This window comes from Cnephaeus nilssonii (assembly GCF_951640355.1).
Source record: "Cnephaeus nilssonii genome assembly, chromosome: 13".
Lineage (NCBI taxonomy): Eukaryota > Metazoa > Chordata > Mammalia > Chiroptera > Vespertilionidae > Cnephaeus > Cnephaeus nilssonii.
Genome location: NC_137084.1, coordinates 40,262,688 through 40,278,256, shown reverse-complemented (window position 1 = coordinate 40,278,256; position 15,569 = coordinate 40,262,688). Strand labels below are relative to the sequence as shown.

Here is a 15,569-nt window from a genome sequence, read left to right as displayed (position 1 = left end):
CATCTGAAGAAATGATTGCATTTTATTTTTAATTTATTTTTCTTTATTGTTTTATTTTAATTATCAATCAGAGTTGACACTCAATATTATTTTGTATTAGTTTCAAATGTACAGCCTAGTGGTTAGACTATCATATAAATTACAAGTGTTCCCCTACAATATTTCAAGTACCTACATGCCATGTGAAATATAGTTGTACATATAAATATATTTACACAACAATACATAGTTATTACAATATTATTGACTTTATTCCCTATGCTGTACTTTTATATTCTCACAACTATTTTCTGACTGCTAATTAGTACTTATTAATTCAAGGAGTACTTTTACTTGTCAAAAGTATTTATATAAGAAATAAATACATCAAGGTGATTTCTAAATTATAACTGGTTATAAAATTATTAGTGATAAAATGACCTCTCTATGGTTGTCTTTGAGGTTTCTATAGGTGCCACTGTGGAATGAGTTTCAGGGCATGGAAAGGCTCTGTGTGAGACAGGTGTGTTATCAGGTAAACACTTCTCAGGTATTAAAGAATTGCTAATGAATGGGAAAAGGATAAAAACCTGATTTAAAAGAAAGTCTAATCACTTACAGAGAGATGGAGAGCAAGGAGCTAGTAATTTTATATATCCATCAAACAACTCAGGCAGAGCCATGGTGACATGGCAGTTCCAGTAGAGACACCATAAATAAAAGTAACTCTCTTTTTATTTATGGTGTCTTATTAATGGTGAGATTTAATGCTTGAATAATAACTTTTAGTTTACTTTGTAAATAGTAGCAAAAGAGATTTTAAAATTTCTCCTTTTCACTAAGCTTAAAATTTACTTTTGAACAGCATTCTTTTTGGCTAGTGCTCATTTGCATATGTATGCAAATTTTTACTTTGGCCTTTACTAGAACCAGGTTGCTCATAAAATATTGGCTTCTCATATAAATGAGATTATATGAGACCTTGATTATATAGTAGAAAGCCTTTATTGAAAAAGCAAAGTAAGCAAACACATTTGACCTATGAAGCACAGATGCTGCTCTACCCCTAGCCTATTTGAAGAGCAGGCTGTTTGAGGCTTTTTGTCTTAAAATCCCATTGCTGAATAATCTGGTTTTGCTTAAGGAGTATTCAGCAACTTTATCCTGCGAAGCTTAAAGGATGAAACCTTTATAACATTTAAAATACATGTATATAAATAGAATACAGTTATTAATTTTTATTTGATAAAGATTCCCACATGATTTCAAGTATATTAGATCAGCCTAATTTAGTTCAAAAATATTTCTTTTAAGAAGAGAGTAAATTCTTGAATCATTTCTGGGCCCTAGAAATGTCCCAAAGCTATCTCTCGGTTAAAGTCTTAAAATCTAACTTGGAAAGACTATTAAATATATATAGCCTGAAGATTATATTATATATTTTTTTATAATTATTCTAAAAGATGTTCATTAAATTTAAACTGGTTTTTATATTAAAAATTTGGTCAGACCATAAAAGAGAGGCCTGGAGAGAAAAGCAGGGTCTGATCTGTAGCCTTCGTGGCACCTGTTGATCAGCACTTGCCGCTTTCTTTTGCTTTGGGCCTGGCCAGCAGCCATGCCTCTCTTTCTCTCAGGCCTCCACTGGGGCTGCTGATCAGCCCTGCCTCTCTGATCAGGCCCATTGATAGGCCTGAAGATGCTGACTAGCATAGAAACTGACCAATCAGAACCAAATCTGGGTGAAGTGGGAGGAGCCAATAGCTGCCTAGGAGGCGGAGCTTTTGACACTGAATGGCATAGAAACCAACCAATCAAAACCTAATCTGGGTGAACTGCGAAGGCAGAACATACGGTGGGGGCTGAGGAGGGGTTTTAAGGGCAACCATAAGGTATAAGAAAGCGGTTCAATTTTTTAATGACCGGTTTTGCAGTATAGTGCATATGGCTGGCTATCAGTCCAGATATAGGGATTATGTATTTTTGTCTGCCAAGGGCATCTCCCCCTGCTGAAAAAAGGCTCCCCCCTCCCCCATTTAAGCAACCCTATCCTATATAATCTATCTATACTACTAAACGGGTAATATGCTAATTAGACTGGCTTGACCCACCATCTTCCGGATGTCTGAATGCCTTCTGGAAAAAGCCATGGTGGTGGGGGCTGAGGCAGAAGCTGCTAGAGGCGATCAGGCCAGCAGGGGAGGGCAGTTGGGGGCAAGATCAGGCTGGCAGGGGAGGGCAGTTGGGGGTGAGATCAGGCCGGCACGAGGGGCAGTTGAGGACAGCCAGGCCAGCAGGGGAGGGAAGTTTGGGGTGAAATTAGGCGGGAAGGGGAGGGCAGTTGGGGGCAAAATCATGCCAGCAAGGGAGGGCAGTTAGGGGTGATCAGGCAGACAGAGGCAGTTGGGGGTGTCATCAGGTCGGCAGGGTAGAGCAGTTGAGGGCAAGATCAGGCCGGCAGGGGAGGGAAGTTAGGGGAAAGCAGGCAATCAGGCAGAGGAAGTTAGGGGCAATCAGGCAGGCAGGCAGGTGAGCGGTTAGGAGCCAGTGGTCCCAGATTGCGAGAGGGATGTCCAACCATTGGTTTAGGCCTGATCCCTGCTTAGGCCCGATTCCCGAGCCTGATCTGGACCACAGTCTCTGCAGCCAGGGACTAACTGCATATGTAGGATTTGGCCTAAACCGGTGGTTGAACATCCCCCAAGGGATCCCAGATTGGAGAGGTTGTAGGCTGGGCTGAGGGAACCCCCTCAGCCCCAGGCATAAATTTTGTGCACCAGTCCACTAGTATTTCAAATAAAATACAATATTTAATTAATAGATTCAAACCTACCCTTTAGATTTTTCATACAAGGCAAACTCAGATTAATATTTCAGTATTCTGTCATATTAAAATACCTAGATATTTAATAATTTTTATTATTATTTCAGCAATGTTTTAAAGTTTTAAGTTACCAAAGACTTTGGAAAAGTATGTTTAGACATATGAGGCTGGCAAATATCCCCACCTGTCATATAGAAGGCTGATGAAAAGGCAGGGGGAGAAGGGAGCAGGTCCGTAGCTACTTGAATATAAAACTGCCACATTCTTCCTTAGAGATATATAACACCTAAGGTTACTGCTGTGGGAAACGTGACCAGCCTCCTCCTCCATCAGAGAGCACAGCCAGTCTCTCAGCAAGTGACTGGACCCCCACCATCAATATATTTATAATTATCACTAAAAGCTTCATCACAAATTCTTCATTTTAGCTACATCTATCTATCCATGTTTCAACAATTTTGAGATTCCAAAGTCAATTATTATTATCCAAGGCATTTTCTTTGGCAAATTCTGTAACAGAGATGACTTACTGACTTTCAGTGGCTTTAATGTTAACCTTGGAATGTGGTCCATTATTATTCAAGAACTACCCATTATTATGGAAACACTAATCTTATTGCCCAAATACAGCCTGTATATTTTCCTTATGTCATTTTTGCCATCTTTTAAAGAAAAACAGTTGGGTTTATTCTACAGAATCCATAAAGAGATGGGGCTCAAGAGGCCATCCAAAACTGGGTGGGGCATGCCTTTTCTTAAGCTAGCCTTTTTCCTGGGCACAGAAATCCCAGATGTATCTCTTAAATTATGATAAATGTCTCATCTATCCAAATTTCAAATGATGGACTGGGAAATAAAAACATGGCAAAAATGAGACTTTTATTAGCATTCTTGAGAGTGGGTATCCATTTTATAGGATCACCAAAAGACCTAGTAATTAATGGGCTGGGGCCTTTTTCAGTTAGCTCAACCTCCCTTTGTCTCCTAGGACAGTGGTCGACAAACTCATTAGTCAACAGAGCCAAATAACAGTACAACAATTGAAATTTCTTTTGAGAGCCAAATTTTTTAAACTTAAACTTCTTCTAACACCACTTCTTCAAAATAGACTCATCCAGGCGAGTCTATTTTGTAGAAGAGCCACACTCAAGGGGCCAAAGAGCTGCATGTGGCTTGTGAGCTGCAGTTTGCCAACCACAGTCCTAGGACATGTACCATAGACCATATGTCTCCCCATCCTCACATCCTGTTTGCTCTTGGGAAGTTTAGTAATGGTCTGGTCACCTACATTTCTTTTCTTATTAAATTAAATCAAAGGCATGCTTAATAGACTAACAATAAACAACAAAGACAGATAAAACAATAATCAACAGACAAGTGCTCATAACATATAGACAAGACTTAATAAATCAGAGTTTTTTTCATGGATCTTTCCTATTCTGCTCTCCATAGCATTGACTGGCCTCTAAAGTTATTTTAGCTAAAATCTGCCTGTCCCAAGGTGTCATATGGTAATTTTCAGACATAGCATTAAAGAGTCCTTTTGTGAGAGGATGATAGCCCCATTTTCTCTAGCTGTTGAGCCTTCCCACACTAGAGGCAGAAGATCCGGGGCCTTAGGTATTACAGGCTGTTGATCCCAAATAAGAATTAGGCATAATGCAGTTTAAACAAGAGCCCACCTAGTTAAAGATGACAGGGCACTTGTTTTCCTTGAGCCTGATTTAAGAGAGTACCTTTTGACATTTTAATTTCTTTATCCTAAAAATTTACAATGATATTTTTGCCTTTTACTCAAGTTCTTCCCCTTATAGCCTGGCTTGAAATAAAAGATGTTACTGCCCACTTACAGCTTGCAACTACCAAAGCTTGGCATGGGATTTGTGCACAGTGACTCTCTCCACCTTTTTCGGTGCACTTCCCACCTTTCTGGTGACTTTCTTCGTTTTTTGCTCCGGCGAATCTTCTCCAAATACCTGTTTTGAGGCGCCAGATTTGAACGCCACATCCATTTGTGGATAGGGTTCAAGGTCTGGAGAAGGGGCTGCACACAAATGGATACACTAGACAAGAAATATAAATTTAGAAGGCATGGGGAGCTCCCTGAAACTCCAGACCCATTAGTTTTATTTACTAGACTACACATTTGCCCTTTAGCAAAGCAAACAGGTATATCAAAGGTAAAGTTTGGTAAACAATAAGAGGATTATCAGGTTAGGGCAGTGGTCAGCAACCCGCGGCTCACATGCCACATGCGGCTCTTTGGCCCTTTGAGTGTAGCTCTTCCACAAAATACCATGTGCGGGCACGCACGTACAGTGCAATTGAAACTTCGTGGCCCATGCGCAGATATAGGTTTTCAGCCTGGGCGAGTCTATTTTGAAGAAGTGGCGTGAGAAGAAGTGGGGGTGTCGGTCACATGTGGCTCGTGAGCCACGGTATCTCATACTGCAGATCTTTCTTTATCATCCAACTTTGTCAACCATCAAGACATGAATATCTACTGAGATATTTTCTTTCTTTATTGCTTTATAGTCCCATTTACTTGAAGTTCTGGAGATAACTCCTGATCCTAGACAGTAGCCATATGGCCATACTGAGTCCAGGTGGGAGAATGAGCATCACTGTGTTACTACTCTGTGATACCCTCTGGTAACTTAAGAAACATTCAAACCTGTGAAAAATTTGTGTGTTATTTCAGCCAAACTGTCCACAATTGCTGGGAGCAGAATCTCAATGGATTGAGATAATGCTCCAGAGAATGGCAGTTTTGCACCTTGCATTGTACATTAGAATCAAAAGAGAAGACATAAGTGTGTTACATCAAATCCATTGGTGATAGATTAGGGAGGCTGAGGCAGAAGAAAACAGAAAGAAGGGGATAGAAGCTCTGGAATTGGATAAAAAGTAAAACGATAGACATATTCTTCTTTTACTTAGGTGAGTGTAGGATAGTTAACAGTCAACAATTAACTCAATAACAATGAGGGTATTTATGGTCTCTGTACAGTGGTGCATGTGTTTGAGGGGTCCAGAAAAAAAAGGAAAATTACCTGGACATTCCAACTGTATGTTATCATAGATGCAAAAGGACAATGGACAGGCTCAGTTAAAGTAAAGATTGATTTTGTCAGGGAAAATACAAGCCTGCAACATGACTACCCACCAAAACTGCTGTTTTAGTTTAAAAACTTTTAATTTCAGACCATCCTCTGTGGTTACTTTAGGTCTTTGATTTTGCAAGGCTACCACTCAGACCTTTCCTTATCTTGTCAGGTTAACATGTGGTCCTCTTTGTCCACACCTCTTTGACTGACCACCAGCATCATCTCCAATTTGAATGGTCATTACCATCTTGTGACCTGTGAGATATAAGCTGTCAGGGTCACTTAGCTTAGCTGAGAATACAGGACAGGAGGCAGGGCATACTGACATTGACTGCCTTAGCTGAGCTATTAGTGGTGGTCTTCACAGTGCTATGGAAGGTACTTTATTTCTGTTATCTCAGCCTTTTAAGAAGCCAGACTTAGTAGATGTGTGTGAAACCACTAAAGTTTGTACTGTATAAGCCTAGAGCTACAGAGTGCAAATTACCTGTGAAAGCCCATAGGCATAGCATCCATGGGCCATAAAGATACAATGGTGGTTATAAAAGTCACAATCCCCTTATGAAAAATGAAATCTAAGCATATTAACTGCATTTGAGGTCTATATAAAGTCCTCCTAAGTCCAAAGGCACTTTCCACATCAGGCTAATTTTGCTATCAACAATCTGGCCTTGCAAGACAGTTGAACTTCCACTTTATTGTATCCTTATGAGTTTTCCAGATAACAAAACCAAAAAACCAACTTATTAGAAGAGCCAATATTACCTTAATAGTAAGAAAGAGTCTAAGTTTGATGTTAACCCTTTGTTCTCCGTCATCTAATCAAACTTCCAATCCTTTCCTCTTACCTCATCCTATGTCTCATTAATCACCTGCTCTCCATATCCTTCATCTTCTTCTCCTGAAAACTATCACCATCTCTCCTCTGGGCAACTGTGTGCATTGTACTCATCTTCCCAATTTCACACTGGATCCACTGAATATTCCACAGCCCAAAACTTTTTCTCTTAGAAAAGTGTCCCTAAATGTTACATAATTCTTGAAGTGCCATTATGTCATGGTCACTGCAGGTTCATGTGATGCTAGCAGTTTTCTCACACCAGCCACACTGGCATTTTCAATCCCAGACAAGGTGGTTCATCTTCAAAGAACAAGTCATTTCCTTTACCTAATAATTTTTTTCTCTCCCATATGCCTTATTTCCTTCATCTTAAGTGTTCAGTTAAACCTTTAGGTATGCAAGTTTGAATTGCTGGACAACCCTTTATCTGCCCCCATTGTTTTATTTCCCATCAACATGCACATCCCTCTAGTAGTGTTTATCACTTAGTGTTTGTCACATAGTTTTTGAATATATATAGCTGATGATTGAATTTACTGTTACTTTCCAGGTGAATGTCAGGGTCATAATGGTTTAAACTCTCTGTTTAGACTCATATTTGTATATATGGGTATTAGTTTAGTTATTAGTCTGTAATTCATAGTGATGAAAAATTAGTTGAATGATCTTGCCTAATATGTAGAGATTTCTTTTGCAAGACTGATATTTATTTTATCTGTGTTTTTATTTTTTCAGATATGTGACTTGTGTGATCCTCTGAGTATATTTATGCTATCTCCCTCCCCACCATCAGCATACATTAGGCTCCTATCAATGTCCTTTGCCTATTTCCAGGCAAACATGAAATTTTACTATTTATCAAACAAGACTCCCCAGAACTTCCTAAGTTACCTGTCTTGTCTTTGATTAACGCAATAAGGTAGAAACAGACCTCTAAGGTACATTAGATTTATCACAACTGTGTGTACTGAAAATGGTCTTTGTAAGTCACTCACTAAATTTATGTACCCATTTGATAAAAGGTTTGCTCTGGCCATTTACACAAACACTTGTCAAGTATTATGTCATAATACTAAAAGAAATCATTTCAATATATAGCAAATTATGGCAATGGTTAGACTGTAAATAAGCAAGTGAAAGCAGGTCTTTCTGATGAAGGAACATGGAAGGAAATTGTTAACAGAAGGATGAGAGTGAGTCCTACTGAGACCATGGGCAGCATTGTCTAATGAGAGAAGAGCAGGTATAAAAGCCCAAAGGATGTGTTTGGCATAGAAAGAAGCAAGAGAGATATTGGGCCACACAAACATCTTGGTAGTAAAAGTATCAGGTCATCCTTTTATTCAGTAAAAGTAAAGGACAATAACAACCATTGCATAGGTAAAAATGAAATTTATCATGTCAGATTAACTAAAAGTATTTACAATTATTATGTAACTTGGCTGGTGTTTCTCAGTGGTTAGAGCATTGGCCTTCACACTGAAAGGTCAAGGGCACATACCTGGGCTGCAGGTTCCATCCCTGTTCTGATCAAGACATGTATGGAAGCAACTGATTGATGTGTATCTATCACAATCATCTCTCTCTCTCTCTCTCTCTCTCTCTCTCTCTCTCTCTCTCTCTCTTTCTCTCTCTCCCTGACCCATTCTCCCTCCTGCCCTTCCACTCTTTCTAAAACTCAATGTAAAAAATACCCTAGAGACAAAAAAATTATTAATTCATAAATTAATAATCTTATTATAAAATGTTATTTTTACCAGGTCACCATGCTCTTTTCCTTCTCTCTCTATCTTTTCTGTTTTGTCCTTTTATATAATTGCCCTTGCCCCATCCTTGATTTCTACACAATTAGCAACATTTATTCCCACTGTTCTTACTCTGCCCCCTTTTAACACTTCTAATTAGGCAGAGATCAATGAACAAGAGGAGCCTCAGATCAAGAGAGAAAGGAGCAGGGAACCAGCTGCGATGGCTTCAGGAATTCTGGTGAACATAAAGGAGGAGGTAACCTGCCCCATCTGCCTGGAGCTCCTAACAGAACCCATGAGCCTGGACTGTGGGCACACCTTTTGCCAAGCCTGCATCACTGCAAACAACAGGGAGTCTATGATTGGCCAAGGAGAGAGCAGCTGCCCTGTGTGCAAGATCAGTTACCAGCCTGAGAACCTGCGTCTCAATCGACATGTGGCCAACATAGTGGAGGGGTTTAGGGAGGCGAAGTTGAGCCCACAGGAGGAGCAGAAGAGAGATCTCTGTGTGCGCCATGGAGAGAAACTCCTGCTCTTCTGCAAGGAGGATGAGCAGATCATTTGCTGGCTTTGTGAGCGGTCTCAAGAGCACCGTGGTCATCGCACATTCCTCATGGAGGAGATTGCCCAGGAGTACAAGGTAATAGATTGGGATGGAAGAAAGAGCAGAAAATAGTACTTTCTAAAAAAGTTGATGGGAAACCTCAACTTTTGTATTTGACTTGCCACCATAACCCTGAGGCCTGTTTTCACTTTTGTTCCCCTATGTTCATCTTCCAAGGCCTGAAGGACATTTCTATACATTCTACATAATTACAAATGATGAGCAAACTCTAAACCAGAAGTAGATATTTTCATACCTTGTGCTAATAAGCGGACAAGCAAAGCTTGTTACCCTTTGGACACAATTGGTAACTGGGCAACTGGGTGGATTGAGACCTAATTTATTTCCTTACTATAGGGTCAAGTTTTTTTACTTAAGACCCTAAAGTTTAGGGCAAAGAGAATCAGTCTTCTGACATGGTAATGGTGATTTCTATCATCTGAGTCTTAAAGAACACATAACCACATCAAGTTTTCTTCAAACCACAGAGTTTTTGTTATTCCATAGTTTGACACTGATGTAATTCCTCTCTCATAGGAGAAGTTTCAAGCAGCATTGGACAGGCTGAGGGTGGAGCAGCAGGAAGCTGAGAAATTGCAAGATGACCTTGAAGAAAAGAGAACTTCCAGGAAGGTAAGAGGAGACTCTTCCCGAGATAGTTAAGAATCTGGGCAGGACCTCAAGTGTTAGTCATAAGGAGGTCCCTTCCTTCTTGTTTCCTGACAGTCAATATATCTGGACTTATAGATTAGCCATTCTTTATCCTTTCCCTGATAGGGGTAGGACTGAAAATAAACATATCACAAAATAATGCAGATATTTGTAGGTTAGTTATTCCCATAGACAGACTCCCTGGTAAGGATGGTAATGAATTTTATATTCATTTGTCATTATTTTGAGCCTTTAACTCTTCTGGGGAAGACAATTGCCAATGGCTCGTGGCTCTGTTCCAGGTGCTCAACATAGGCAGCAGGTGGGGTTGAGGTGAGGAGCAATGCATGGAGACATCACTGTCCTGGGCAGCTCTGTGAGAGCTGAGCCACACCCAGGTGTCCTATTTTGGTTCAGGGTTGACCTCAATAATGTAGACATGAGGGCATTATTTTGGAATATGATGAAGACGAAATAATAGGAAAAATCAGTTTCCCCTAGAGTTGCTCCTCTACTTCCATCTCTCTTTCCTCTGAGAACACCCAAATCAAATACATTCTTTTCTGGCTCCCAGTCTGCCTGATAGCCCGAGTCCCTGTCTTTCTTTCTCATTCCTGAAGGATCAAATAGAAAATGAGTTGAAAAATGTCCAGGATTATTTTAAACAACTGAAATATATCCTGGCCAGTGAGGAGCAAAAGGAGCTACAAAGGCTGGAGAAGGAGGCAGCAGATAATCTCGATGACCTTGCTCAGGCTGAGAGTGAGCTGGCTCAGCAGCGGAAGTTATTGAAAGATCTCATTTCAGATCTGGAGCATCAGTTGCAGGCATCAACAGTAGAGATGCTGCAGGTAAGACTTAGAAATAAGCCCCAGCATCTGAACTTAAAGAAAATTAAGACTAAGTTTTCTTCTTGGCTGTGTGGCTGTGTTTCTTGTGATGTTTAAAATATTTTTTTAACTTGTATTTTACCCTGAGTTTCCATTGGTCTTACAGTGACACTTCCCTGCATCTGTTTCAGAGGTTAGTGAATTTGTTGAATACATGAATAACAAGGAAAAGTCTTGTTCTTATTAATGTATCAATTAAAGTACAAAATTGACAGTGAAGAGAAGATTCATTGCATTCTGTAGGCCCCTGTATCTGTGATCCAGCCTAGAACTTTATTCAGCTATCTCTTTGTTGTTGTTGTTGTTGTTTTAATCCTCCTCATCTGAAGGATTTTTAGAGAGAGTGGAAGAGAGAGGGAAAAAACAGAGAGAAATATTGATGTGATAGAAACACATGCATTTGTTGCCTCCAGCATGAGCCCCAACCAGAGCCCATGCTGGGGAGGAGCGTGCAACAGAGGTGATCAGAACCAAACCTGGACCCTTTGGTCCAAGGCCGGTGCTCTATCCACTGAGCAAAACTGGCTAAGGCTATTTACTTCTTATTAATTATTCAATAGATTCACCAGTGAAACCATCTCACTCTGGACCTTTGTTCTTTGAAAAGGTTTAAAATACTTTTTTTAACTTGTATTAGTTTACTCAAGTTTTTTATATTTCTTGAGTCATTTCTTGATAATGTACATCTTTGTAGAAATCTGTGCATGCTAAGTTGTCAAATTTGTAAACATGAAAGTAGACATTATAATATCTTAGAATGCTTTTCATTTCTACAGGACTGACAGTAGTGGCCTCTCTTTTATTCCTGATTTTAGTTATTATTTTTGGTCATGATAGTTATTTTTGGTCAAGTTCATTGATGTTTCTTAGGAATAAATTTTAACATACTAAAAGCCACATATGAAAAATCCACAGCCAATATCATACTCAATTGGAAAAAACTAAAACCATTTCCCCTAAACAGGAACAAGACAGGGATACCCACTCTCACCACTCCTGTTTGACATAGTACTGGAAGTATTAGCCATTGCAATTAGACAAGAAGAAGAAATAAAAGGCATCCAAATTGGAAAAGAAGAAGTAAAACTATTCTTATATGCAGATGACATGATATTGTATATAAAAAACCCTAAAGACTCCACTAAAAAACTATTAGACTTAATAAATGAATTCAGCAATGTAGCAGGATACAAAATTAACGCCAAGAAATCTATGGCATATCTATACACCAATAGTGAACTTACAGAAAGAGAGGCTAAAAAAAGCAATCCCATTTACCATCGCAGCAAAAAAATTAAGATACCTAGGAATAAACTTAACTAAAGAGGTAAAGACCTATATGTGGAAAACTACAGAGATAGAGGAAGACATAAACAGATGGAAGAACAAACATACCATGTTCATGGATTGGTAGAATCAGCATCATTAAAATGTCCATACTACCCAAAGCAATCTATAGATTCAATGCACTCCCCATTAAAATACCAATGGCATATTTCACAGACCTAGAAAGAACTCTCCAAAAATTCATCTGGAATAAAAAAAGACCCCGAATAGCCACAGCAATCCTGAGAAAGAAGAACAAAGTAGGTGGGATCTCAATACCAGATTTCAAGTTGCATTACAAAGCCACTGTTCTCAAAACAGCCTGGTACTGGCACAAGAACAGACATATAGACCAATGAAATAGAATAGAGAATCCAAATATCGACCCAAATCACTATGCTCAATTAATATTTGACAAAGGAGGCATGAACATACAATGGAGTCAAGACAGTCTCTTCAATAAATGGTGTTGGGAAAATTGGACAGATACATGCAAAAACATGAAACTAGACCACCAACTTGAACCATACACAAAAATAAACTCAAAATGGATAAAGGACTTAAACATAAGATAAGAAGCCATAAAAATACTAGAGGAATCCATAGGTAGAGAAATCTCAGACATATGCCGAAGCTATTTCTTCACCGATACCGCTCCTAGGGCAATGGAAACTAAAGAGAAAATAAACAAATGGGACTACATCAAAATAAAATCTTTTGCACAGCAAAATAAACCATGAACAAAACAAGAAAGCCCACTGTATGGGAGAACATATTTGCAAATGTTATCACTGATAAAGGTTTAATCTCCAACATATACAGGGAACTCATACAACTTAATAAAAGGAAGATAAATGATGCAATAAAAAAATGGACAACGGACCTAAATAGATACTTTTCAAAGGAAGACTGAAGGAAGACCAAGAGACATATGAAAACATGCTCAAAGTCACTAATTATCCAAGAGATGCAAATCAAAATGACAATGCAATACCATCTGACACCTGTCAGAATGGTTATCATCAACAAACGACAAGTGCTGGCAAGGATGCGGAAAAAAAGGAACCCTCATGCACTACTGGTGGGAATGCAGACTGGTGCAACCACTGTGGAGAACAGTATGGAGTTTCCTCAAAAAACTAAATATAGAACATCCATTTGACCCAGTAATCCTACTTCTAGGAATCTATCCCAAGAAACTAGAAACACCAATCAGAAAGGGTATATGTACCGCTATGTTCATAGCAGCACAATTCACCATAGCTAAGATTTGGAAACAGCCTAAATGCCCATCAGCAGATGAGTGTATTAGAAAACCATGGTACATCTACACAATGGAATACTATGCTGCCATAAAAAAGAAGGAATTCTTACTATTTGCAGCAGCATGGATGGACCTGGAGAGCAGTATGTTAAATGAAATAAGCCAGGCAATGAAAGAAAAATACCACATGATCTCACTCATTTATGGAAAATAAAGAACATTATAACCTGATGAACAAAAAGATAGATACAGAGGCAGTAAAGCACCAAACAGACTGTCAAATTACAGCAGGAAGGCTGAAGAGTGTTGGGGAGTGGGGGGAAGGAGATCAACCAAAGGACTTGTATGCATGCATATAAGCACAAGCAATGGAAACAAGACACCTGAGGGGGTGGGATGAGGGCATGGACAGGGAGTAGGGGAGGCTAGGGGAAAGTCAGTGGAGGAAAACAAAAGAAGATATATGTACTACTATGTGTAATACTTTAAACAATAAAACATAAATAAATGAATAAATAAAATAGTAAATAAATAAATAAAATTTCAGTTTTGAAAAAAAAGAATAAATTTTAGTGATATTTATTTTTTATTTTTAACCTTTCTGTATCACAGCTTTCACTTATTTAATTTTCTTTGTGTGTGTATAGTAAGTGCACCTTTATATATGAGTGTGTGTGTGTTTGTATATGCAATTTGTGTTTAATTTGTTGTTCTTTTTCTAGTTTCTTAAATAATTTTTTGTTTTATTTTGTTAATCCTCACCCAAGAATATTTGTTTCCATTAATTTTTAGAGAGAGTGAAAAGGAGGGAGGAGTGAGCAAGAGAGAGAAAGAGAGAGAGAGAGAGAGACCATCACATGAGGGAGGCACATTCATTGGTTGCATCTCGCACACACTCCAAAGGAGGCCAGGGATCAAACCTCCAGCACAGGTACATACCCTTGACCTGAAATTGAACATTGGAGTCTTTGATGCTTGGGATGACACTCTCACCACTGAGCTACACCAGCCAAGGCTTAAAGTGAGAATATTAACCACTGATTTGACATTCTTTTCTGTTATAGTTTTTTTTTAAAAAAAGTATATATTTTATTGATTTTTTTTTTTTTTAACAGAGAGGAAGGGGGAGGGATAGAGAGTCAGAAACATTGATAAGAGAGAAACATCGATCAGCTGCTTCCTGCACACCTCCTACTGGGGATATGGCTGCACCCAAGGTACATGCCCTTGACTGGAATTGAACCTGGGACCTTTCAGTTCATAGGCCGATGCTCTATCCACTGAGCCAAATGGGTTAGGGCCTTTTCTGTTATAGTTTTTTATGTTATAAATGCATTGTTTTAGCTATATTACATACTAGAGGCCTGGTGCATGAAATTTGTGCATGGGGGCAGGGGGGGTGTCCCTCAGCCCAGCCTGCACCCTCTCCAATCTGGGACCCCTTGAGGGATGTCCGACTGCCCGTTTAGACCCGATTCCTGTGGGATCGGGCCTAAATGGGCAGTTGGACATCCCTCTCACAATCCAGGACTGCTGGCTCCCAACTAATCGCCTGCCTGCCACCCTGATAACCCCCTAACCACTCCCATGCCAGCCTGATTGATGTCTAACTGCTCCCCTGTCAGCCTCTTTGCCCCCGACTTCTCTCCTCTGCTGGCCTGGTCACTCCTAACTGCCCTCCCCTGCAGGGTTGATCGCCTCCAACTGCCCTCCCTTTCAGGCTAGGTGCCTCCCAACTGCCCTCCCCTGCTGGCCATCTTGTGGCCATCTTGTGTCCACATGGGGGCAGGATCTTTGACCACATGGGGGCAGCTATATTGTGTGTTGGAGTGATGGTCAATCTGCATATTATTCTTTTATTACAGCTATATTGTGTGTTGGAGTGATGGTCAATCTGCATATTATTTTTTATTAGGCCTGGTGCACAGGTGGGGACCAGCTTGTTTGCCCTGGTGTCCCGGATCAGGGTTTGGGTTCCCTTGGGGTGTGGGGTGGCCTGAGTGAGAGCCTGTGGTGGTTTGGAGGCCAGCCACGCCCCCTGGCAACCCAAGCGGAGGCCCTGGTATCTGGGATTTATTTACCTTCTACAATTGAAACTTTGTATCCTGGAGCGAAGCCAAGCCTCCTGCTGGCTCCGTGGCCAGCAGCCATTTCTGTTTGGATTTGTTTACCTTCTATAATTGAAACTTTGTAGCCTTGAGTGGAGGCTTAGGCCATCCAGGGCAGGGGAAAGCTTGGTTTCTTCTATCGCCTTGGAAACCCAAGCCTCCTTCCTACTTTCTCCATGGCTGTAGCCATCTTGGTTGGGTTAATTTGCATACTCACTCTGATTGGC

At 39.9% G+C, this 15,569-nt stretch overlaps 2 protein-coding genes across 2 annotated transcripts in view; both read left to right on the top strand.

Annotated features, from left to right (window-relative positions):
• The window catches only part of LOC307110107 (uncharacterized protein), a gene marked incomplete at its 3' end in the record, with an annotated part of 89,753 nt that overhangs the window by 3,021 nt on the left and 71,163 nt on the right, over positions 1-15,569 (top strand). The window contains exon 2 of the mRNA XM_079789154.1: positions 8,657-9,055. Within this exon, the coding sequence (XP_079645280.1) occupies positions 8,720-9,055 (336 nt within the window). The 5' untranslated portion in view covers positions 8,657-8,719. The remainder of the gene's footprint in view (positions 1-8,656; positions 9,056-15,569) is intronic.
• Positions 9,113-15,569, top strand: part of LOC307109255 (E3 ubiquitin-protein ligase TRIM34-like) — a gene marked incomplete at its 5' end in the record, with an annotated part of 12,369 nt that continues 5,912 nt past the window's right edge. Inside the window, 3 exons of the mRNA XM_079787968.1 lie at positions 9,113-9,139; positions 9,641-9,736; positions 10,375-10,605. Of these exons, the coding sequence (XP_079644094.1) occupies positions 9,113-9,139; positions 9,641-9,736; positions 10,375-10,605 (354 nt within the window). The remainder of the gene's footprint in view (positions 9,140-9,640; positions 9,737-10,374; positions 10,606-15,569) is intronic.